At 38.4% G+C, this 24,987-nt stretch overlaps 3 protein-coding genes and 2 long non-coding RNA genes across 9 annotated transcripts; 2 read left to right on the forward strand and 3 right to left on the reverse strand.

Annotated features, from left to right (window-relative positions):
- Positions 1-1,417: 1,417 nt before the first annotated feature.
- On the forward strand, positions 1,418-2,716 carry LOC131013487 (receptor-like protein 6). The gene has a single exon (XM_057941597.1). The coding sequence runs from the start codon at positions 1,418-1,420 to the stop codon at positions 2,714-2,716; it is 1,299 nt and encodes a 432-aa protein (XP_057797580.1).
- A 2,117-nt stretch (positions 2,717-4,833) lies between these two features.
- LOC131006221 (uncharacterized) lies at positions 4,834-24,498 on the forward strand. Of its 5 annotated transcripts, XR_009095433.1 has the most exons (5): positions 4,834-5,532; positions 7,388-7,452; positions 9,216-11,235; positions 23,503-23,567; positions 24,264-24,498. XR_009095433.1 is itself a non-coding variant. In XM_057933400.1 (3 exons), the coding sequence occupies exon 3, from the start codon at positions 9,217-9,219 to the stop codon at positions 10,279-10,281; it is 1,065 nt and encodes a 354-aa protein (XP_057789383.1). In that variant the 5' UTR covers positions 4,834-5,532; positions 7,388-7,452; position 9,216; the 3' UTR covers positions 10,282-12,278. The 5 variants fall into 5 exon arrangements, 1 of the variants encoding a protein (XP_057789383.1); XR_009095435.1 differs by lacking the exon at positions 23,503-23,567; XR_009095434.1 differs by lacking the exons at positions 23,503-23,567; positions 24,264-24,498 and adding an exon at positions 12,037-12,278.
- Positions 12,920-14,993, reverse strand: LOC131006223 (uncharacterized). Its single transcript, XR_009095437.1, has 2 exons — positions 13,840-14,993; positions 12,920-13,152 (listed from the first exon to the last, which is right to left on the reverse strand). It is a non-coding gene; the product is annotated as an uncharacterized LOC131006223 (long non-coding RNA).
- LOC131006222 (uncharacterized) lies at positions 16,914-18,890 on the reverse strand. Its single transcript, XM_057933401.1, has 2 exons — positions 18,764-18,890; positions 16,914-18,202 (listed from the first exon to the last, which is right to left on the reverse strand). The coding sequence occupies exon 2, from the start codon at positions 18,199-18,201 to the stop codon at positions 17,137-17,139; it is 1,065 nt and encodes a 354-aa protein (XP_057789384.1). The 5' UTR covers position 18,202; positions 18,764-18,890; the 3' UTR covers positions 16,914-17,136.
- LOC131006224 (uncharacterized) lies at positions 19,072-21,145 on the reverse strand. The gene is made up of 2 exons (XR_009095438.1): positions 19,992-21,145; positions 19,072-19,304 (listed from the first exon to the last, which is right to left on the reverse strand). It is a non-coding gene; the product is annotated as an uncharacterized LOC131006224 (long non-coding RNA).
- Positions 24,499-24,987: the final 489 nt, after the last annotated feature.

Raw genomic sequence — 24,987 nt, forward strand, 5'->3', positions numbered from 1 at the left:
TCTAATAGCATTAAGATGAAGGAACCCAATTTATATCAATTATCCTAGAGACGCTATAATAATTAATATACCAATTAATTCCCCCTACGAACACGGTAGTTGTATCACTAATTAGTCCAATTCCAACAATTACGGATTGGCAGGAACTAATTGACTGTAATTCAATTAAACTTAAGTTGATCAGGCTTAAATAAAATCAGAATTATCTTGGAACCTAGGAATTGATCGGAATCAATAGGAATCAATTTTAAACCAATTAGGTCTCACAGATCATTAAATTAGAGTTTCATTATTCTCGCCGAATTAAAAGATTTAGCTACTCATGCTTGAAATAAAAACAATCAAATAATTAAAATTAAACATACGGAAATAATCGAAATAAGCTGAGAAATAAATTTGCAAGAAATAAATCAAACTTGAATTAACCCAATACTCGGCTGCTTCCTTTGTTTCCAATCCAGCCGCTATCAATAGTTGAGTGAACAAGAATTAAAACTAAAGCAACCTTGGAATCAATTGCCAAAACACGTAAAGCACAATTTGCATGAAAGAAAAGATTGCATGAAAAATTAAAGGTCAACTATGCTTAAAAAAATCAAAAGTTGCGGCTACTGCAAAGTGAATGTGTATAAACTAATCAAAAGTAAAACCTAATAATCCTTAGTCCACACATGCGGCTAGGTCTAATGCAAATAAAATAAGAGTCCTCCTCTCATAAGAGTCCTAATCTCATAAAAATACTATATGCGGCACTTATGGAAACAAAAGTAGGGAATTAAAATTCCCTTAAGCTGCCGCCTACCATAACTACACGGGCTTCGGCCCTTAACAAAAAGAATCAAACCCAAGAATAACTAATTAAAAAAATGAGTTTTGGACTTAATTAAAATTGGAATAATTATCTTCAAGCCCAATCTCTAAAAATCTTCCATCTTCACGTCGAATCCCATCGCAAGCTTGTCTTTCTCCACTTTCTTCCAATTAGTAGCTCCATCTCCAATTCTTCTCATTCCTGCGCCAAAACATAGCAAAACATGTAATATCACATGAAACCACGGCAAAACGTACACTAAACTAGGTAGCTAAAATACACACATCAGACTTTTATTACTTAGCAAACTCTTGCAAATAACTAATTAATTTTTAGTAATTATTAAATTCAATTTTTGAGTGATGCTATGAGATAAAACTACCTATGGTCCATTCTAATACCAAGCTTATTGCATTAATCAACAAATCAACTCATCCACCTTCTAGAACAAATGAAAGTTGCTAAAAAGCTGGCACTAAGTTAATTAATAGATACTTTATAAGTGCAATAGTCTTTTCTAGTGGCTTATTTAAAGCCACTTGCACAAGTTTGTAGAAAACACAAATTAAAATCACAATACTATCAATTAATAGCCTCTTCATCACAATGCTTCCAAAGTTGTTCTTCGTCATTTCTACACTAATTTCCTCCTTCATTTTCACTACTCATTCTTATAATACCCAATGTCTTCACCATCAGAAAATCTTGTTGCTTCAACTCAAGGATGAGTTGAGTTTCAATTCTTCTCTTTCAACAAAATTGGTGCGATGGAATGAAAGGGATGAGTGCTGCAAGTGGCACGGTGTGGAATGTGATGTTGCTGGCTACGTCGTCAGTTTGCAGCTCGATAATGAGTCCATTTCTGGTGGAATCGCGGATTCATCGAGTCTCTTCAGACTTGTGCATCTGCAGAAGCTAAATCTAGCCTACAATGATTTCAACAACACTCCCATTCCGAAAGGTATTCACAATCTCACCTATTTGACACACTTGAATTTATCCGATGCTGGATTTGGTGGGCAGGTTCCCGCTGAAATTTCTTCCTTGAGGAGGTTGGTTAGTCTCGATATCTCCTCTGATTATATATTTGTGAAACTGGAGATGCTTGTCCGAAATCTAACAGGGCTTCGGGAGCTTTATCTTGATGATGTGAATGTTAATTCCTCTCATGAGAGGAGAAAATGGAGCCACATTATATCATCATATTTACCCAACCTCACCGCGTTGAGCTTATATGATTGTGGTTTATCTGGCCCTTTAGCTAAGTCCTTTTGGCAACTCCATTCCCTTTCCATCCTTCGACTAGATTATAACAATCTTGGACCAGAACTTCCAGACTTGTTCGCCAATTTTCCAACTTTGACCACTTTGTTTCTTTCTAACTGCAGTTTGAAGGGTTCGATTCCATCCACCTTTGCTAACCTAACCAACCTGATTCGTCTCGATTTGTCAGACAATTCATTCTCTGGTAATATTCCCCACTCTCTCTTTGCTCTCCCTTCATTGTTGGAACTTGATCTTCGCAGCAATCAGTTTAATGGCACTTTTCAACTGGACAAGTTTCTAAGTCTTGCCAATCTAACCCTACTTGATCTATCTCACAATAGATTGTCAGTAGATGTTGGCAACCTCAATTCAACTTCATATGGAAATCTCAACATAAGCTGCACTACTGATAGTGATGACAGTGATCATTTGTCGCCAGAAGAAGATGAAAACGGGGAAGAGAAGAGTGAGATCGAGTGGGAGTATGTATCTTCTGCGCTTGGTTATGTTGTGGGATTAGGAAGCATTGCATGGACGCTTTTATGCCGCAGAAGCTTCAGAGAAAGATATTTCGAGAAAATAGAAGAGATTGTTGACAAGATTTTCTACGAGAGAGCGAGGAAAATTAAGAAGACATGAAAGAAGAAGAAAAAGAGTAGAGATGAGAAAAGAGATTAGGAGACAGCAGAGAAGTTGATGATATAAACAAGGGTGTTTAGTGTTTGATGTAAGTTTGAAGCTTTTTTTTTTTTTTTTTTGCATGTAACTTTCTTTAATTTACGCTGTAAAAGAGATTCTGTGTGTTGGTAATTAACTATGTCATTTTATTTTACGAGAATTAGCACATATCAGATTTGTCTTGTTTAAGATATTCTAGGATATATTTCTCATTTGTTATTTTATTGTTACTAGGCATAGAAAGCCTGCATTGCACGCGATTTAATTAATTTACATAAACTAATTAATGTAATTGAATAATTATCATACTATGAGAAGTCATACAAATTTTGCATTCGAAATGTATCACTTTATAATTGTAGAGTAATATTAATGTTAAAAAATTTAAGATTTACCAATAATTAAAAAATAATAATAATAAATGCGTAATCTTGCACTCAACTAATATTTCTCAAGATATCTAAACAAATAATTCTTTTACGTTCAAAAAGTGTTAATTTGCGTGTTCATACACTTGTGAAATCAAGTGTATGGAAAATCATAATTTATTTTTAGAAGAGTTATATTCCATACTCGTGTCCATAATTTATCTCCTCTTTTCTTCGACGAAGCTTCTCTAGCGTTTGGTTTAATGGATGAGATAGATATGATTGATAAGATTGATAGGATTTGAGAAGTGGTTAAATAATGCACCCAACTTAAATAATCACTCAATTGCATGATTAGATGCGGGCCGTATTATCAATCGCGAATTCAATCATAATCAAACACTTGATTAAGGTGAATTATTTTATCAGTAATGCCTTATCACTCAAACCAAACACCTAGCATCTCTATGTTAAAGGAAAACCATAAATTTATTTTCTTGATTTCTCTATTTTTGAATCCTACACTTGTATATTTTGTTATTAGTTTCTCCATAAATTTAATATTCAAACGCGTATGCTAAAATTAATAATTATACTAAATCTCTAATTAATTTCGTTTGTTAAATAATTTTTTGTTTTGCTTTTTTTTGACGTGTAATTTTCAAAATTACTAGAATTATAAAGTTGATAGTGATCTATAGTTTCTATCCCAACATAGTTGATAGTCATTACATTTTCCCAACTAAAGAAGTTAAGCCTATCTTCCTGCAACCTAAAAAGATTTCCTGATTTTTTAAAACAATCCAACTTGATTTCTATCACTCTTTTAGTTGGACAAAGTTTACATCAGTTGATTTCTCACGCAATAAATTGACAGTCGAAATATAAGTCACATATATTAATTTTTGCCTTCTTAAACCATTCGAGCTTCTGAATACTCATCATCATCAGAAGTTATTAGACCAACATCAAGTGAACTTTCGACTGTCAATTAAGCTCTAATTTTTTTGAAAATCAAACTCGGGTGAAAATTGCAATAAAAATATAAATTCGTAGCAGATTTGGAGAGGTCAAGTCTTTTGAGGTTTGGGAATATGGAATAGATGGAGAATGGTCTAAATTGATAATGTTGAGAAACCATTGAACTTGAATGGTTCATTGATGTATGTTTCACGAGAAACTTCTCCGGGCTGCCGTCAACTACTAGTCTATGACTGGGTTGGGCGAACATTGAAAGAACTAGATATTTATGATTGTGAAGAAGTGTTGGGGATTTCTACTATTACTACTTCATTCCCAACTCCCAACTTGCTGAAACAGATGCCGATTAAGTATGTATGAATCCTCTAGTCTTTTGCAGCAGAATTAGAACACGCCACCAAACAGGGGCGTAGCTAGGGGGGCTAGAGCCCCCCCCCCCCCCAAATTTTGAAAAAAAAAAGTAATTATATGTCTAAAAATGTTGTTATTATTATTATTATATTTGTATTTTAGTAAAAAATGTCTAAAATGTATTGAATGGCCCCAAAAAAATTTTTAGTAAATGTTGAACTATATTATCTATGAAAATGTTGTTATTATTATTATTGTAGTAGCCCGCTCTTTTATTTATGATAAAAACTAGTAAATGCAATTTTTTATAAATGAATCCAGTTTATGGTTCTGATTTTTTTTATCAGAGGCAGAGTTATTATTTTAGCGTTATATTTTTATAACGTATGAAAAAAAAAAAAAAAAAACGCGACGAGGATTATTGAGCAATCAATAATTATTATTTCCAAGTTATAACTGACTTAGCAAAGTCATGTTATTTATTAATCGAGAAACAGAAGCAGTTATATTTTATTAGTGCTACTAGAAGTCGAGAAATTATTCCGACTGCAACGCAAATTCAATCTACGGATTTAATCTAGATTCATATTACTGTATTAGCATCACCAAGGCATGAGGATATAATTCATTTATTCATCAATCTCATTCTCATACTTTACAAACTCTTATAACCAATTACAGTTTCACCTATCAATGCTATGAAGTAGATACATGAATATGCTAGACATATATGTAAGCATACAATCATCATTATTTTTTTTCCACTCCCTAATGTCTCCTACACTATACACGCATAATCTCCACTTCTCCACTCCACCAACTATCTCCACCACCTTTTGCTTTCTTCCACTACATTTTTTCTCACCACCCTTTCCACTCCACTAATTCCACTACACCAAACTTTCCACCTACTCCCTTCCCCACCACACGCAAGAATGCATCTAACATTCCATTATACAGGCAACAATCTTTTCATCATCTTCATTCTTCACTAAGGAACCGAAGAGCAGCCACGAGTTCTGCCATAAGCACACTGCTCCGGCAGTGTTTTGCAAGGCGATTCCAGCCATCCAAAAGGTTCCCAAAAATTCCCAAATTAATTGTGTATCATCTTTCATATGTTTTCTATACTTTGGCAAAATTTCAGAAGGTTTGAAGCTCTTATGATTTATTTATGAATTTGTAAACATCACTGCCCATCTGGAATACATTTTTGGTAAACAATCTTTGGGAGGCCATAAGTAAAGTTTCAATCGGTGAAAACCTTTGAAACTTGAATATGTCACTCTAGACTCCCGTATCTTTCTTTTGACATCGGCCTCACCATTTTTGAATAAGGGAAACAACCGGTATAAATTCTTGAAATCTAGTTCTTATTCCATGTACCATCCAGTAGATTTTACAAACCTACGACTTTGAGGTGGCAAAGCCCGACTTAAATCTTTGATTCTCAAGCCTAGCTTTCTACTGAATATTCAATGACATGTTGGGAACTTACTTGCTTAGTTTTATAATTTTTGGTGAAGCCTAAAGTTGGTTTTCTGATTTATGTTATGAATCTGCCAAACTTGAACGCTTTTTGTGCACTGAACTTTAGACAGTCATATCTTCTAAACCATGAATGTTCTTAGAGTAAATCCAACTGGAGAGTGTTATGATCTCTCCCTAGTTTCCAGATTGACCCTTGGGGTTCCCATTGGAGTTTTGTAAAGGGAGATATGAATTTTTAAAGAAAGCCCACTGACTTGGTTGTAATCTGGAAATCTGAAATTTTCAGATTTTTGCTTGTTAAATACCCATCTTTGAGAGGGCATATCTTGCTCGTTTGAATTGTTTTTCATTCGATTCAAATTGGAGAATGATCCTTGAAATGTCTAGTTTCCAGAATGTCTTTTGGAGCATCATTTGGAGATCCGAGGCAGATTTGGTGTCTGTTGCAAAACAACCCCTTAAGAGCTCAAGTTGTTGAATTATTTTCTATGTATCAAAGTTTATTTTAAAGGATGTTTCATGAAAGATTTCGTATATGTGCGTAACAAGTTTGGGACTATTTATTTTAAATGAGGTCCGTTCTTTATTTAAATTATGATGGACTTTTAATGAATATTTTTGGGATTAAACTCTTATTTCTTGATTTATATAAATTATTGTTTTTAAGGACTTATAAATATGAATTTCGTAGGCCTACTGACCTACTGTGATCGACGGTTTGTCGATGTCTAATAGCTTTGAAAATTTTATAGCGAGTCCTGACATGAGTCTTGAGTACCCTGGTAAAATTTCAAGCCATTCCAACTTCGTTTGATACTTATTTAAAATGCAAAACCTAAACTGCACATTACTACCGAGAATTTCAGAGAACAGATGAAAGAGTCATTTATTTCAGTAGCTTCCTGTGTGATCTAGCTTTCCAAATTTTTATGGTATTAACCTTATTGTGTTAGCTAGATATCCACCAAAGTTGAGCCCAGTTTGACAACGTTTACTATTTTTCAAAAATCCAAGTTTTCGATTGTTCAAAACTGCCGAACATGGTAGATCGTGGTAAAAACGTCATATCTCTCAAACCACTTGGAGTTTTCGACTCTACTTTTTTTTATATGAAACTAGATTCGAAGATCTTTCTTTCGGTATGAGTTTCGAGTCCAGTAGATGTCGGAGTCAGAACAGATTAAATTTTGAAGTTGAGTCAGTGTAAAAACAGAGCATGTTTTGATGATGTTTGATTGTGATTCTTATGTGCCTTATGTGTTTGTGTTGCCTATGTGTTTGAATGAGATTAGACGAGGTATGATTGATTTTTGACTGTCTTTAATGTAACGAATTATGGATGCTAGAACCCTAAAACACTAAAAGATACCCTAGGCACGTAGAATTAGACTTTGTCTTATGACAATTACTTCACGAACTTATCGACTCTTCATCAATGAAGGTCCGGGCGACAGAAAGTGAAGCCGAAGAAGAAACGACTCCACGCCAGCTTTAAGAACAATTGAGGTGGGCAATTTCTTACGCGTAAATAAAATGCTATGCATGTGTTATGCTTTAAAATGCAAATTGGATCTTCAAGTATGGTATGCTTTATTACGCTTAAATGAGTTAAGCTTTATTATGCTGCACGTTAAATGATTTACGCTATGCTGTTTATACTATTTACGCCCTATGTAATTTACGCTTGATTACACTTATTTACGCTTGAATGCTTTACGCTGATAAGTTTATGCTTATGTTTGATGCTTGCGTCTGTTGGGGGAGGCCTCCCTCAACAGTACGATGCCGTGTCCGTTGAGGAGGGCCTTCCTCACGGCGCGATGCCCGTGTCCGCTGAGAGAGGCCTCTCTCGCGGCGCGATGCCAGTATGCCAGTATGCCAGTGTTACAGCGTCTATTGGGGGAGGCCTCCCTCAATAGTACGATGCCGTGACCGCTGAGGGAGGCTCCCCTTCACGGTGCGATGCCCGTGTTCGTTGGGGAAGGCCTTCTCCACGACACGATGCGTGTTGATGATTGTTAATGATGAAGAATGCGCTCATCCTGTTTATGAATATGGAAATGTTTAATGAGCAAAGGATTTGAAAGAAACTCATGCCTCTTATGCGATATTGTGAAATTGTTAATGATGTTATGTTATATGCTTGGCACTGCCCACTGAGTACTCTTGTACTCAGCCCTTCGTATGTTTATGTTTGTGCAGGTTGAGCTGTGATGGGCGATGAAGTGTTGTTGCTGAGTGGAGTTTTTGTTGAACTTAAAGTAGGCTCAGAAAGGATACATGTCTTCATACATGTATCTCAGTTATGCATTCCGCTGTAAACACTGATTATTTCAGTTACACCTTCCGTTGCAAACTCTGATAATGTTTTAGCCAAGCCCCTAACGATGCCTTTTTCCTTTTAAGGAATATAACGCTTATACAAGTTCGTTGAGTACCCTTTTTATGCGAACTATGCCTTTTTCCTTTTTAAGGAATATTTCACGCGTATTCAAGCTCTTTGAGTATTCTTTTATGCACCCCTTTCTAAACCCGCTTCTTAATTTCCCTTCCCCAGTCATGGTTTTCCCGGATTAATTATCCTTAATTAAGGCCGGTCGTGACAGAGTGGTATCAGAGCAGTTCGTTTGCTCTGAGCCTAAGAGTTTATTTAAGCCAAACTTAGAATGGATCACTAAAGTGTCTAGAATTCAATCGACAAAGCTCAGCACTTCATCGCATCACACTCAACGAAGCAGAATGGTAAGCTATTTCAAGTTTTGAGATAATGTTTACAAAAAGTGACAAGTGTGTAACTGTTAATAGCTATGTTATGTTGTTGAATGAAATGATTTATGCAAACACGATTAAGTATGCTTATGGAATGAATTCCTATGAACATAGAGCTATTAAGTTATGAGATCACCACTACGACAGAACATAGAAGCAAACATAGAAGAAATTCGACTGTATCTTTTGGTGGCTATAGTGAAGGCAGCAAGATAAGTGATACGTATAGAATAATTTTTAAGCTCATGATTTTATAGCCGCTATAAATTTCCATGACTTATGCCTAAGTATCCAATTTAGATGATGTGATATTATATGCTTAAGAATTGTTATGACTCATAGATTTGAGATGCTAAGGACCCTTAAAGCTTACTACATCAATGCTGTCATTGGAGTTATGACTTGTTTACAAGTTATAATAAGTTGACCTTACAAGAATTCTTTTGAGGTTTGTATTAGATTATGCTAGAGTGTACTAATTGGCACATATTTGCTACCAGAATGCCGCCTAAGAGAGGACGCCCTGTGAGAAACAATAACAATCGCAGAAACCGTAACGCTGTACCCGAAGAACCACAAGATGCTCGAGGACATAACCCATCCCCTCCGCCTCCGACTAGGAGAGTCGAAGAACTCTTTTTAAGGCAAAATCCACCTACGTTTGACGGAACGAGTGAACCGGCTGAAGCTGAGATTTGGGTGCGTGCAATGGAACGCATTTTCAACTTTCTACGTTGTACTGATGAGGAGCGCCTATCTTGCGTCTCTTTCCAACTAACAGGATCAGCTGACTTCTGGTGGGAAGCACGTCGAAAAATTCTGACACCTGAACAATGGGCAAGTTATACTTGGGAAGATTTTAAGACGGGATTATATGATAAATATATTCCGAAAAGCTATAGGAAAAAGAAAGAAGCTGAGTTCTACGAGTTGAAGCAAGGAAATAAATCTGTGGTTGAATACGACAAGGAATTCTGCAACCTGTCTAGGTTTGCTCCGCAACAAGTGGACACAGATGAGAAGATGGCAGAGAAATTTTGTGCCGGTCTACGGTACGAAATTAGGATGGCTCTAGCAAGCCACGGAGGACTCTCATACACGGAGTCTCTGAACAGGGCACTTGACATTGAAGCTGCAATGCCGTCAGACAAGTCAGCCCCACCATTTATCTCAACGTCAAATGATCCACCAGTAGCCTCACATACTCTCAAAGGGAAGCGCAAGTGGGACAACAACGAAGACAATATCAATCAGACTAGTAAGAAAGTGTGGCAAGAATATGAACGGGCCGAACAGTTTATTCAACCAAGGCACGAGGCACAGACTAACCTCGAGCGAACTGGGGGTAACCAAGGTCAGAAAGGAGTTTTACCTTGCCCAAATTGTGGTAAGATGCATAGGGGTATTTGTCGGGCTGGAACTAACGGTTGTTACAATTGTGGCCAAAAAGGTCACTACTCCACGCAATGCCCCAATAGACAACGAGGTTCAGCAGTTGGGAACACCCGCACCCCCTTGCCAGCAATACGTGGACACTTGCGAAATCAGCCTCAATCACATCAGTGAAAATCTTATGGAGACACCGCAGACAAGAAAAGCTACGTGGGAGCTTGAAAACAAGATGAAGGAAAAATACCCCGAATTGTTTTAGCAGAGATATGCAAATTTCGGGACGAAATTTTTGTTAAGAGGGGTAGTATGTAGTAGCCCGCTCTTTTATTTATGATAAAAACTAGTAAATGCAATTTTTTATAAATGAATCCAGTTTATGGTTCTGATTTTTTTTATCAGAGGCAGAGTTATTATTTTAGCGTTATATTTTTATAACGTATGAAAAAAAAAAAAAAAAACGCGACGAGGATTATTGAGCAATCAATAATTATTATTTCCAAGTTATAACTGACTTAGCAAAGTCATGTTATTTATTAATCGAGAAACAGAAGCAGTTATATTTTATTAGTGCTACTAGAAGTCGAGAAATTATTCCGACTGCAACGCAAATTCAATCTACGGATTTAATCTAGATTCATATTACTGTATTAGCATCACCAAGGCATGAGGATATAATTCATTTATTCATCAATCTCATTCTCATACTTTACAAACTCTTATAACCAATTACAGTTTCACCTATCAATGCTATGAAGTAGATACATGAATATGCTAGACATATATGTAAGCATACAATCATCATTATTTTTTTTCCACTCCCTAATGTCTCCTACACTATACACGCATAATCTCCACTTCTCCACTCCACCAACTATCTCCACCACCTTTTGCTTTCTTCCACTACATTTTTTCTCACCACCCTTTCCACTCCACTAATTCCACTACACCAAACTTTCCACCTACTCCCTTCCCCACCACACGCAAGAATGCATCTAACATTCCATTATACAGGCAACAATCTTTTCATCATCTTCATTCTTCACTAAGGAACCGAAGAGCAGCCACGAGTTCTGCCATAAGCACACTGCTCCGGCAGTGTTTTGCAAGGCGATTCCAGCCATCCAAAAGGTTCCCAAAAATTCCCAAATTAATTGTGTATCATCTTTCATATGTTTTCTATACTTTGGCAAAATTTCAGAAGGTTTGAAGCTCTTATGATTTATTTATGAATTTGTAAACATCACTGCCCATCTGGAATACATTTTTGGTAAACAATCTTTGGGAGGCCATAAGTAAAGTTTCAATCGGTGAAAACCTTTGAAACTTGAATATGTCACTCTAGACTCCCGTATCTTTCTTTTGACATCGGCCTCACCATTTTTGAATAAGGGAAACAACCGGTATAAATTCTTGAAATCTAGTTCTTATTCCATGTACCATCCAGTAGATTTTACAAACCTACGACTTTGAGGTGGCAAAGCCCGACTTAAATCTTTGATTCTCAAGCCTAGCTTTCTACTGAATATTCAATGACATGTTGGGAACTTACTTGCTTAGTTTTATAATTTTTGGTGAAGCCTAAAGTTGGTTTTCTGATTTATGTTATGAATCTGCCAAACTTGAACGCTTTTTGTGCACTGAACTTTAGACAGTCATATCTTCTAAACCATGAATGTTCTTAGAGTAAATCCAACTGGAGAGTGTTATGATCTCTCCCTAGTTTCCAGATTGACCCTTGGGGTTCCCATTGGAGTTTTGTAAAGGGAGATATGAATTTTTAAAGAAAGCCCACTGACTTGGTTGTAATCTGGAAATCTGAAATTTTCAGATTTTTGCTTGTTAAATACCCATCTTTGAGAGGGCATATCTTGCTCGTTTGAATTGTTTTTCATTCGATTCAAATTGGAGAATGATCCTTGAAATGTCTAGTTTCCAGAATGTCTTTTGGAGCATCATTTGGAGATCCGAGGCAGATTTGGTGTCTGTTGCAAAACAACCCCTTAAGAGCTCAAGTTGTTGAATTATTTTCTATGTATCAAAGTTTATTTTAAAGGATGTTTCATGAAAGATTTCGTATATGTGCGTAACAAGTTTGGGACTATTTATTTTAAATGAGGTCCGTTCTTTATTTAAATTATGATGGACTTTTAATGAATATTTTTGGGATTAAACTCTTATTTCTTGATTTATATAAATTATTTTTTTTAAGGACTTATAAATATGAATTTCGTAGGCCTACTGACCTACTGTGATCGACGGTTTGTCGATGTCTAATAGCTTTGAAAATTTTATAGCAAGTCCTGACATGAGTCTTGAGTACCCTGGTAAAATTTCAAGCCATTCCAACTTCGTTTGATACTTATTTAAAATGCAAAACCTAAACTGCACATTACTACCGAGAATTTCAGAGAACAGATGAAAGAGTCATTTATTTCAGTAGCTTCCTGTGTGATCTAGCTTTCCAAATTTTTATGGTATTAACCTTATTGTGTTAGCTAGATATCCACCAAAGTTGAGCCCAGTTTGAAAACGTTTACTATTTTTCAAAAATCCAAGTTTTCGATTGTTCAAAACTGCCGAACATGGTAGATCGTGGTAAAAACGTCATATCTCTCAAACCACTTGGAGTTTTCGACTCTACTGTCACGACCGGCCTTAATTAAGGATAATTAATTCGGGAAAACCATGACTGGGGAAGGGAAATTAAGAAGCGGGTTTAGAAAGGGGTGCATAAAAGAATACTCAAAGAGCTTGAATACGCGTGAAATATTCCTTAAAAAGGAAAAAGGCATAGTTCGTATAAAAAGGGTACTCAAAGAACTTGTATACGCGTTATATTCCTTAAAAAGGAAAAAGGCATCGTTAGGGGCTTGGCTAAAACATTATCAGAGTTTGCAACGGAAGGTGTAACTGAAATAATCAGTGTTTACAGCGGAATGCATAACTGAGATACATGTATGAAGACATGTATCCTTTCTGAGCCTACTTTAAGTTCGACAAAAACTCTACTCAGCAACAACACTTCATCGCCCATCACAGCTCAACCTGCACAAACATAAACATCGAAAGGCTAAGTACAAGAGTACTTAGTGGGCAGTTGCCAAGCATATAACATAACATCATTAACAATTTCACAACATCGCATAAGAGGCATAAGTTTCTTTCAAATCCTTTGCTCATTAAACATTTCCAAATTCATAAATAGCATGAGCGCATTCTTCATCATCAATAATCATAAACACGCATCGTGTCGTGGAGAAGGCCTTCCCCAACGAACACGGGCATCGCGCCGTGAGAGGGGGCCTCCCTCAGCGGTCACGGCATCGTACTATTGAGGGAGGCCTCCCCCAATAGACGCTGTAACACTGGCATACTGGCATCGCGCCGCGAGAGAGGCCTCTCTCAGCGGACACGGGCATCGCGCCGTGAGGAAGGCCCTCCTCAGCGGACACGGCATCGTACTGTTGAGGGAGGCCTCCCCCAACAGACGCAAGCATCAAACATAAGCATAAACTTATCAGCGTAAAGCATTCAAGCGTAAATAAGTGTAATCAAGCGTAAATTACATAGGGCGTAAATAGTATAACAGCATAGCGTAAATCATTTAACGTGCAGCATAATAAAGCTTAACTCATTTAAGCGTAATAAAGCATACCATACTTGAAGATCCAATTTGCATTTTAAAGCATAACATTTGCATAGCATTTTATTTACGCGTAAGGAATTGCCCACCTGATAGCAAAGTTTTGCTAAGGTACTGTGACTTCTTGAATAGTTCTTACTCTCGCGCTTGACCTTAATCACGAGAATATAAAATAAGACATTGCCTCGAGGAAAATTCTCAATTAATGAGAAAGCGTAATTTAACTATGCATGAATCTCGTATGCATGAACTATTATTCTGAGATAATCGGGAATTCTACTATTAATCCTTGTTAATAGATTTAATTAATTCTCATATAACGCGGTCGAATAAAGCTGTGATTCTTTCTTCCTTATCGGAATATTCTAGTCGTGAAATAAATCTCGCCTTTGTACTCGTTCGAAATAAAAGAATTAACTAGGCTTTTCTCAAGATGTGAGCTCGTGGAAACTGTCGGGCTTTTCGATAGAAACATAATTACTAAACCTCAAATAATTAATAGGCTCAAAAGAGAGTAGCCAATTAATTAAATAAACCAGTGGCCTTAATGAAATAAACAGTAATGGCTTGCTTTAAAGTCTGAAGTCCAAAAACAATATTAAATAAACTGGGCGGCTCATTTACTGAATACGAATCGGCTCACCCACTGATAAATAATTGGGCTCCATCATAATAGATACTGCTAGGCTTAACTCAAAGGAGTAACTTCAGCCCAAGTGATAATAGTAATTAATGTGGGCTGAAAAGAATAAATCTTAGTCCCATGAATAAATAATTTGATTAGTTGGGCTCAATTAAATAAATCAAACGAGTCCCAACGAAATAATAATGGAATTAGAATAATAGCCCATCATAAAATATGCATCAGCCCAACTCCTTAAATAAATCAAGCCCAATAGAATTAATGAGAAGGGCCAATTAAATAAAAGACTGGCCCAATTCGAATTTAACTGTGAAAGCCCAAGCAATTAAAATCAAGCCCGAACTTAAAAGTCTTTGGCCCAAAACAATTAAAACAATTCGAGCCCAAACAATTAAATGAGTTCGGCCCAACTGAAAATAAATTAGTCTAGACCCAATAAAATAATAAAGGTTGGCCCAAAACCAATTAAAACAAAAGCCCAAATTTTTAAAATCATTCGGCCCAAATCACATAAGGGAATGGCCCAAATAACACAACCCATACTATTTCTCTCTCTCTCAATTCTCGGCTTCTCTCTTTCTCAAGGAGCCGATTCCTCCTTCTCTCTCAAACCATCAGTCGAGAACTCCTACCCCAGAACAGTCGGCCTCCCTCAACATCAGTCCAGGCTCCAGACGCCGTCTCTGCTCCGACCGGCGTCGCCTGCCGCCGAACCTAGGCCCGGCGTGGTCGCTCCCGCTTCTCTCTCCTTATCTCCGAAAAACAGCCGGCCCCTTTTTCTCAATGATCAGTTGCGGTTTCTCTTCACGGAAGGGTTCACCGGCGCGGCTTCGGAATTCGGCGAGGTCGACGGTCAGACGAACCTTCTGCCCTCGTCTCACTTCCTCCTTAGTTCACCATATCAGCCAACGGCGTCATCGAGCCCTAATTCTCTAAAATAGGACGCGACCTGTCAGCCCCTTTTCTCGCCTGAAATCGCCGGCGACGCTGCCGTATTCCGGTCTCTCTCGTTGCACTGTTGCGTCCGAAATTTCCTCTGTTGTCGTCTCTCAAAATCAGGGGAGGTCGCCCCAAAATCTGAGCCCTAATCTCGGCCTATAACTATCGCCGCCGCCGCCGCGGTTCCCTGGCCATCAATCGGCGAAGCCGGCGTCGTCTCGCCTCCTCCTCTGAGTCGTTCCGGTCCCGATTCAGACGTCAAAGTAGGCAGGGAGTCGAGCCCTGATTCTGTTCCATCTCCGCCACCATGGTTCTGCCGTCATCTCCACCGTCTGTGGAAGGCCGGCGATTCAGCGTCGTTGCTTTATTCGCGACACTACTGCTGTTGTCGCACGATTTTCGCCGAGGCAGCAAGACCTGCCGCCGTCGTCGTCGTCTTGGCTCGACCGATCAGGCAGCCGGCCTCATTTCTTAAAGCTAAGTTTCAATCCTCGCCTCTTTTCTTTTCGTTATAACGGTCCGCAACGACAGAATATAAACAGATGCAATCTAAACTCTCATTCGCATGTGACTCGTACTATGCTCGTTCAAACTCGAATTCTATTAACACTTGTTCACAACAGTGGTTGGTGTTCTACATGATAAAGCCTGCGTCTGTTATGTTATCATGCTTATGAGAGTCTTATATCATCTGGAATTGATTATGCTTTGGTTATGTCGCCTATCATGCTTGAATGCAGTAATGTGTGACGGAAAACAATATATAGGCTAAGCAATACCTTGAAATGTTTTGTTCTTTTGGTTGGCGTTGTTGAATGCAGTGGGGGAAATACTCTTCCAGCTTGATAGCAGCTGAATCAATTCCTCCCCTTTGAATGACAGCGCACGCGGAAAGAAAATATGAGGGAGTTGCTGTAAATTGATGTTTGTGATGGTGTTCGACTATGCAAGAAATTCTCTGTTATAACATTGCTGCAGGTATAAGGGAATGTTAATGCATTCTTGCGTGTGATGGTGGGGAAGGGAGTTGGTGGAGTGCAAAGCTTGGTGGAGAGCAAAGCTTGGTGGACACACCTTTTCCTTTTCCCTTTTCTTATTCTTCTTTCTCTTTTCTTCTTTATGCAAATGCCAATTTATTGTGGTGTAATTGGAAGGTATGAACGAAAATTGGTTGTAAGAGTTTGTAAAGTATGAGAATGAGATTGATGAATAAATGAAGTATATCCTCATGCCTTGGTGATGCTAATACTGTAATAAAATATTGGCTTCGATTTTCAATCATCTCATTTCTGTATCTTGCTTGATATCTTTTTCCTTTCCTGCTAACTTAATAAACTGTAATTTAACTTAGATTAAATCCGTAGATTTAATCTGCGTTGCAGTCGAAATAATTCCTCGACTTCTATGCACTAATAAATATAACTGCTTTTGTTTCTCGATTAATAAATAACATGACTTTGCTAAGTCAGTTATAACTTGGAAATAATAATTATTGATTGCTCAATAATCCTCGTCGCGTTTTTTTTTTTTTTTTTTTTCATACGTTATAAAAATATAACGCTAGAATAATAACTCTGCCTCTGATAAAAAAATCAGAACCATAAACTGGATTCATTTATAAAAAATTGCATTTACTAGTTTTTATCATAAATAAAAGAGCGGGCTACTACATACTACCCCTCTTAACAAAAATTTCGTCCCGAAATTTGCATATCTCTGCTAAAACAATTCGGGGTATTTTTCCTTCATCTTGTTTTCAAGCTCCCACGTAGCTTTTCTTGTCTGCGGTGTCTCCATAAGATTTTCACTGATGTGATTGAGGCTGATTTCGCAAGTGTCCACGTATTGCTGGCAAGGGGGTGCGGGTGTTCCCAACTGCTGAACCTCGTTGTCTATTGGGGCATTGCGTGGAGTAGTGACCTTTTTGGCCACAATTGTAACAACCGTTAGTTCCAGCCCGACAAATACCCCTATGCATCTTACCACAATTTGGGCAAGGTAAAACTCCTTTCTGACCTTGGTTACCCCCAGTTCGCTCGAGGTTAGTCTGTGCCTCGTGCCTTGGTTGAATAAACTGTTCGGCCCGTTCATATTCTTGCCACACTTTCTTACTAGTCTGATTGATATTGTCTTCGTTGTTGTCCCACTTGCGCTTCCCTTTGAGAGTATGTGAGGCTACTGGTGGATCATTTGGCGTTGAGATCAACAATGGGGCTGACTTGTCCGACGGCATTGCAGCTTCAACGTCAAGTGCCCTGTTCAGAGACTCCGTGTATGAGAGTCCTCCGTGGCTTGCTAGAGCCATCTTAATTTCGTACCGTAGACCGGCACAAAATTTCTCTGCCATCTTCTCATCTGTGTCCACTTGTTGCGGAGCAAACCTAGACAGGTTGCAGAATTCCTTGTCGTATTCAACCACAGATTTATTTCCTTGCTTCAACTCGTAGAACTCAGCTTCTTTCTTCTTCCTATAGCTTTTCGGAATATATTTATCATATAATCCCGTCTTAAAATCTTCCCAAGTATAACTTGCCCATTGTTCAGGTGTCAGAATTTTTCGACGTGCTTCCCACCAGAAGTCAGCTGATCCTGTTAGTTGGAAAGAGACGCAAGATAGGCGCTCCTCATCAGTACAACGTAGAAAGTTGAAAATGCGTTCCATTGCACGCACCCAAATCTCAGCTTCAGCCGGTTCACTCGTTCCGTCAAACGTAGGTGGATTTTGCCTTAAAAAGAGTTCTTCGACTCTCCTAGTCGGAGGCGGAGGGGATGGGTTATGTCCTCGAGCATCTTGTGGTTCTTCGGGTACAGCGTTACGGTTTCTGCGATTGTTATTGTTTTTCGCAGGGCGTCCTCTCTTAGGCGGCATTCTGATAGCAAAGATGTGCCAATTAGTACACTCTAGCATAATCTAATACAAGCCTCATAAGAATTCTTGTAAATGTCAACTTAATATAACTTGTAAACAAGTCATGACTCCAATGACATCATTGATCATTGATGTAGTAAGCTTTAAGGGTCCTTAGCATCTCAAATCTATGAGTCATAACAATCCTTAAGCATATATTATCACATCATCTAAACTGGATACTTAAGCATAAGTCATGGAGATTTATAGTGGCTATAATATCATCAGCTTAAGAAATTTTTTTTTTCTATACGTATCACTTATCTTGCTTCCTTCACTATAGCCACCAAAAGATACAATCTAATTTTTTTCTATGTTTGCTTCTATGTTCTGTCGTAGTGGTGATCTCATATCTTAATAGCTCTATGTTCATAGGGATTCATTCCATAGGCATACTTAATCGCGCTTGCGTAAATCATTTCATTCAATAACAACATAACATAGTTATTAACAGTTACTCACTTTGCTATTACGATAATTTTCACTTTTTGTAAACATTAACTCGAAACTTGGAAGAGCATACCATTCTGCTTCGTTGAGTGTGATACGATGAAGTGCTGAGCTTTGTCGATTGAACTCTAGACACTTTAGTGATCCATTCTAAGTTTGGCTTAAATAAACTCTTAGGCTCAGAGCAAACGATCTGCTCTGATACCACTCTGTCACGACCGGCCTTAATTAAGGATAATTAATTCGGGAAAACCATGACTGGGGAAGGGAAATTAAGAAGCGGGTTTAGAAAGGGGTGCATAAAAGAATACTCAAAGAGCTTGAATACGCTTGAAATATTCCTTAAAAAGGAAAAAGGCATAGTTCGTATAAAAAGGGTACTCAAAGAACTTGTATACGCGTTATATTCCTTAAAAAGGAAAAAGGCATCGTTAGGGGCTTGGCTAAAACATTATCAGAGTTTGCAACGGAAGGTGTAACTGAAATAATCAGTGTTTACAGCGGAATGCATAACTGAGATACATGTATGAAGACATGTATCCTTTCTGAGCCTACTTTAAGTTCGACAAAAACTCTACTCAGCAACAACACTTCATCGCCCATCACAGCTCAACCTGCACAAACATAAACATCGAAAGGCTAAGTACAAGAGTACTTAGTGGGCAGTTGCCAAGCATATAACATAACATCATTAACAATTTCACAACATCGCATAAGAGGCATAAGTTTCTTTCAAATCCTTTGCTCATTAAACATTTCCAAATTCATAAATAGCATGAGCGCATTCTTCATCATCAATAATCATAAACACGCATCGTGTCGTGGAGAAGGCCTTCCCCAACGAACACGGGCATCGCGCCGTGAGAGGGGGCCTCCCTCAGCGGTCACGGCATCGTACTATTAAGGGAGGCCTCCCCCAATAGACGCTGTAACACTGGCATACTGGCATCGCGCCGCGAGAGTGGCCTCTCTCAGCGGACACGGGCATCGCGCCGTGAGGAAGGCCCTCCTCAGCGGACACGGCATCGTACTGTTGAGGGAGGCCTCCCCCAACAGACGCAAGCATCAAACATAAGCATAAACTTATCAGCGTAAAGCATTCAAGCGTAAATAAGTGTAATCAAGCGTAAATTACATAGGGCGTAAATAGTATAACAGCATAGCGTAAATCATTTAACGTGCAGCATAATAAAGCTTAACTCATTTAAGCGTAATAAAGCATACCATACTTGAAGATCCAATTTGCATTTTAAAGCATAACATTTGCATAGCATTTTATTTACGCGTAAGGAATTGCCCACCTGATAGCAAAGTTTTGCTAAGGTACTGTGACTTCTTGAATAGTTCTTACTCTCGCGCTTGACCTTAATCACGAGAATATAAAATAAGACATTGCCTCGAGGAAAATTCTCAATTAATGAGAAAGCGTAATTTAACTATGCATGAATCTCGTATGCATGAACTATTATTCTGAGATAATCGGGAATTCTACTATTAATCCTTGTTAATAGATTTAATTAATTCTCATATAACGCGGTCGAATAAAGCTGTGATTCTTTCTTCCTTATCGGAATATTCTAGTCGTGAAATAAATCTCGCCTTTGTACTCGTTCGAAATAAAAGAATTAACTAGGCTTTTCTCAAGATGTGAGCTCGTGGAAACTGTCGGGCTTTTCGATAGAAACATAATTACTAAACCTCAAATAATTAATAGGCTCAAAAGAGAGTAGCCAATTAATTAAATAAACCAGTGGCCTTAATGAAATAAACAGTAATGGCTTGCTTTAAAGTCTGAAGTCCAAAAACAATATTAAATAAACTGGGCGGCTCATTTACTGAATACGAATCGGCTCACCCACTGATAAATAATTGGGCTCCATCATAATAGATACTGCTAGGCTTAACTCAAAGGAGTAACTTCAGCCCAAGTGATAATAGTAATTAATGTGGGCTGAAAAGAATAAATCTTAGTCCCATGAATAAATAATTTGATTAGTTGGGCTCAATTAAATAAATCAAACGAGTCCCAACGAAATAATAATGGAATTAGAATAATAGCCCATCATAAAATATGCATCAGCCCAACTCCTTAAATAAATCAAGCCCAATAGAATTAATGAGAAGGGCCAATTAAATAAAAGACTGGCCCAATTCGAATTTAACTGTGAAAGCCCAAGCAATTAAAATCAAGCCCGAACTTAAAAGTCTTTGGCCCAAAACAATTAAAACAATTCGAGCCCAAACAATTAAATGAGTTCGGCCCAACTGAAAATAAATTAGTCTAGACCCAATAAAATAATAAAGGTTGGCCCAAAACCAATTAAAACAAAAGCCCAAATTTTTAAAATCATTCGGCCCAAATCACATAAGGGAATGGCCCAAATAACACAACCCATACTATTTCTCTCTCTCTCAATTCTCGGCTTCTCTCTTTCTCAAGGAGCCGATTCCTCCTTCTCTCTCAAACCATCAGTCGAGAACTCCTACCCCAGAACAGTCGGCCTCCCTCAACATCAGTCCAGGCTCCAGACGCCGTCTCTGCTCCGACCGGCGTCGCCTGCCGCCGAACCTAGGCCCGGCGTGGTCGCTCCCGCTTCTCTCTCCTTATCTCCGAAAAACAGCCGGCCCCTTTTTCTCAATGATCAGTTGCGGTTTCTCTTCACGGAAGGGTTCACCGGCGCGGCTTCGGAATTCGGCGAGGTCGACGGTCAGACGAACCTTCTGCCCTCGTCTCACTTCCTCCTTAGTTCACCATATCAGCCAACGGCGTCATCGAGCCCTAATTCTCTAAAATAGGACGCGACCTGTCAGCCCCTTTTCTCGCCTGAAATCGCCGGCGACGCTGCCGTATTCCGGTCTCTCTCGTTGCACTGTTGCGTCCGAAATTTCCTCTGTTGTCGTCTCTCAAAATCAGGGGAGGTCGCCCCAAAATCTGAGCCCTAATCTCGGCCTATAACTATCGCCGCCGCCGCCGCGGTTCCCTGGCCATCAATCGGCGAAGCCGGCGTCGTCTCGCCTCCTCCTCTGAGTCGTTCCGGTCCCGATTCAGACGTCAAAGTAGGCAGGGAGTCGAGCCCTGATTCTGTTCCATCTCCGCCACCATGGTTCTGCCGTCATCTCCACCGTCTGTGGAAGGCCGGCGATTCAGCGTCGTTGCTTTATTCGCGACACTACTGCTGTTGTCGCACGATTTTCGCCGAGGCAGCAAGACCTGCCGCCGTCGTCGTCGTCTTGGCTCGACCGATCAGGCAGCCGGCCTCATTTCTTAAAGCTAAGTTTCAATCCTCGCCTCTTTTCTTTTCGTTATAACGGTCCGCAACGACAGAATATAAACAGATGCAATCTAAACTCTCATTCGCATGTGACTCGTACTATGCTCGTTCAAACTCGAATTCTATTAACACTTGTTCACAACAGTGGTTGGTGTTCTACATGATAAAGCCTGCGTCTGTTATGTTATCATGCTTATGAGAGTCTTATATCATCTGGAATTGATTATGCTTTGGTTATGTCGCCTATCATGCTTGAATGCAGTAATGTGTGACGGAAAACAATATATAGGCTAAGCAATACCTTGAAATGTTTTGTTCTTTTGGTTGGCGTTGTTGAATGCAGTGGGGGAAATACTCTTCCAGCTTGATAGCAGCTGAATCAATTCCTCCCCTTTGAATGACAGCGCACGCGGAAAGAAAATATGAGGGAGTTGCTGTAAATTGATGTTTGTGATGGTGTTCGACTATGCAAGAAATTCTCTGTTATAACATTGCTGCAGGTATAAGGGAATGTTAATGCATTCTTGCGTGTGATGGTGGGGAAGGGAGTTGGTGGAGTGCAAAGCTTGGTGGAGAGCAAAGCTTGGTGGACACACCTTTTCCTTTTCCCTTTTCTTATTCTTCTTTCTCTTTTCTTCTTTATGCAAATGCCAATTTATTGTGGTGTAATTGGAAGGTATGAACGAAAATTGGTTGTAAGAGTTTGTAAAGTATGAGAATGAGATTGATGAATAAATGAAGTATATCCTCATGCCTTGGTGATGCTAATACTGTAATAAAATATTGGCTTCGATTTTCAATCATCTCATTTCTGTATCTTGCTTGATATCTTTTTCCTTTCCTGCTAACTTAATAAACTGTAATTTAACTTAGATTAAATCCGTAGATTTAATCTGCGTTGCAGTCGAAATAATTCCTCGACTTCTATGCACTAATAAATATAACTGCTTTTGTTTCTCGATTAATAAATAACATGACTTTGCTAAGTCAGTTATAACTTGGAAATAATAATTATTGATTGCTCAATAATCCTCGTCGCGTTTTTTTTTTTTTTTTTTTTCATACGTTATAAAAATATAACGCTAGAATAATAACTCTGCCTCTGATAAAAAAATCAGAACCATAAACTGGATTCATTTATAAAAAATTGCATTTACTAGTTTTTATCATAAATAAAAGAGCGGGCTACTACATCTACTTTTTTTTATATGAAACTAGATTCGAAGATCTTTCTTTCGGTATGAGTTTCGAGTCCAGGAGATGTCGGAGTCAGAACAGATTAAATTTTGAAGTTGAGTCAGTGTAAAAACAGAGCATGTTTTGATGATGTTTGATTGTGATTCTTATGTGCCTTATGTGTTTGTGTTGCCTATGTGTTTGAATGAGATTAGACGAGGTATGATTGATTTTTGACTGTCTTTAATGTAACGAATTATGGATGCTAGAACCCTAAAACACTAAAAGATACCCTAGGCACGTAGAATTAGACTTTGTCTTATGACAATTACTTCACGAACTTATCGACTCTTCATCAATGAAGGTCCGGGCGACAGAAAGTGAAGCCGAAGAAGAAACGACTCCACGCCAGCTTTAAGAACAATTGAGGTGGGCAATTTCTTACGCGTAAATAAAATGCTATGCATGTGTTATGCTTTAAAATGCAAATTGGATCTTCAAGTATGGTATGCTTTATTACGCTTAAATGAGTTAAGCTTTATTATGCTGCACGTTAAATGATTTACGCTATGCTGTTTATACTATTTACGCCCTATGTAATTTACGCTTGATTACACTTATTTACGCTTGAATGCTTTACGCTGATAAGTTTATGCTTATGTTTGATGCTTGCGTCTGTTGGGGGAGGCCTCCCTCAACAGTACGATGCCGTGTCCGTTGAGGAGGGCCTTCCTCACGGCGCGATGCCCGTGTCCGCTGAGAGAGGCCTCTCTCGCGGCGCGATGCCAGTATGCCAGTATGCCAGTGTTACAGCGTCTATTGGGGGAGGCCTCCCTCAATAGTACGATGCCGTGACCGCTGAGGGAGGCTCCCCTTCACGGTGCGATGCCCGTGTTCGTTGGGGAAGGCCTTCTCCACGACACGATGCGTGTTGATGATTGTTAATGATGAAGAATGCGCTCATCCTGTTTATGAATATGGAAATGTTTAATGAGCAAAGGATTTGAAAGAAACTCATGCCTCTTATGCGATATTGTGAAATTGTTAATGATGTTATGTTATATGCTTGGCACTGCCCACTGAGTACTCTTGTACTCAGCCCTTCGTATGTTTATGTTTGTGCAGGTTGAGCTGTGATGGGCGATGAAGTGTTGTTGCTGAGTGGAGTTTTTGTTGAACTTAAAGTAGGCTCAGAAAGGATACATGTCTTCATACATGTATCTCAGTTATGCATTCCGCTGTAAACACTGATTATTTCAGTTACACCTTCCGTTGCAAACTCTGATAATGTTTTAGCCAAGCCCCTAACGATGCCTTTTTCCTTTTAAGGAATATAACGCTTATACAAGTTCGTTGAGTACCCTTTTTATGCGAACTATGCCTTTTTCCTTTTTAAGGAATATTTCACGCGTATTCAAGCTCTTTGAGTATTCTTTTATGCACCCCTTTCTAAACCCGCTTCTTAATTTCCCTTCCCCAGTCATGGTTTTCCCGGATTAATTATCCTTAATTAAGGCCGGTCGTGACAATTATTATATTTGTATTTTAGTAAAAAATATCTAGAATGTATTGAATGCCCCCAAAAAAATTTTTAGTAAATGTTTTGAACTATATTATCTATGAAAATGTTGTTATTATTATTATTATTATTATTATTATTATATTTGTATTTTAGTAAAAGATGTCTAAAATGTATTGAATGCCCCCAAAAAAATTTTTAGTAAATGTTTTGAACTATATTATCTATGAAAATGTTGTTATTATTATTATTATATTTGTATTTTAGTAAAAAATATCTAAAATGTATTGAATGCCCTCAAAAAAAAATTAGTAAATGTTTTGAACTATA

This window comes from Salvia miltiorrhiza, chromosome 1, assembly GCF_028751815.1.
Source record: "Salvia miltiorrhiza cultivar Shanhuang (shh) chromosome 1, IMPLAD_Smil_shh, whole genome shotgun sequence".
Lineage (NCBI taxonomy): Eukaryota > Viridiplantae > Streptophyta > Magnoliopsida > Lamiales > Lamiaceae > Salvia > Salvia miltiorrhiza.

Coding starts and splice junctions, on each gene's coding strand:
- LOC131013487 (XM_057941597.1), top strand. CDS start 1,418: ATGCTTCCAAAGTTGTTCTTCGTCATTTCTACACTAATTTCCTCCTTC.
- LOC131006221 (XM_057933400.1), top strand. CDS start 9,217: ATGCCGCCTAAGAGAGGACGCCCTGTGAGAAACAATAACAATCGCAGA.
- LOC131006222 (XM_057933401.1), bottom strand. CDS start 18,201: ATGCCGCCTAAGAGAGGACGCCCTGCGAAAAACAATAACAATCGCAGA.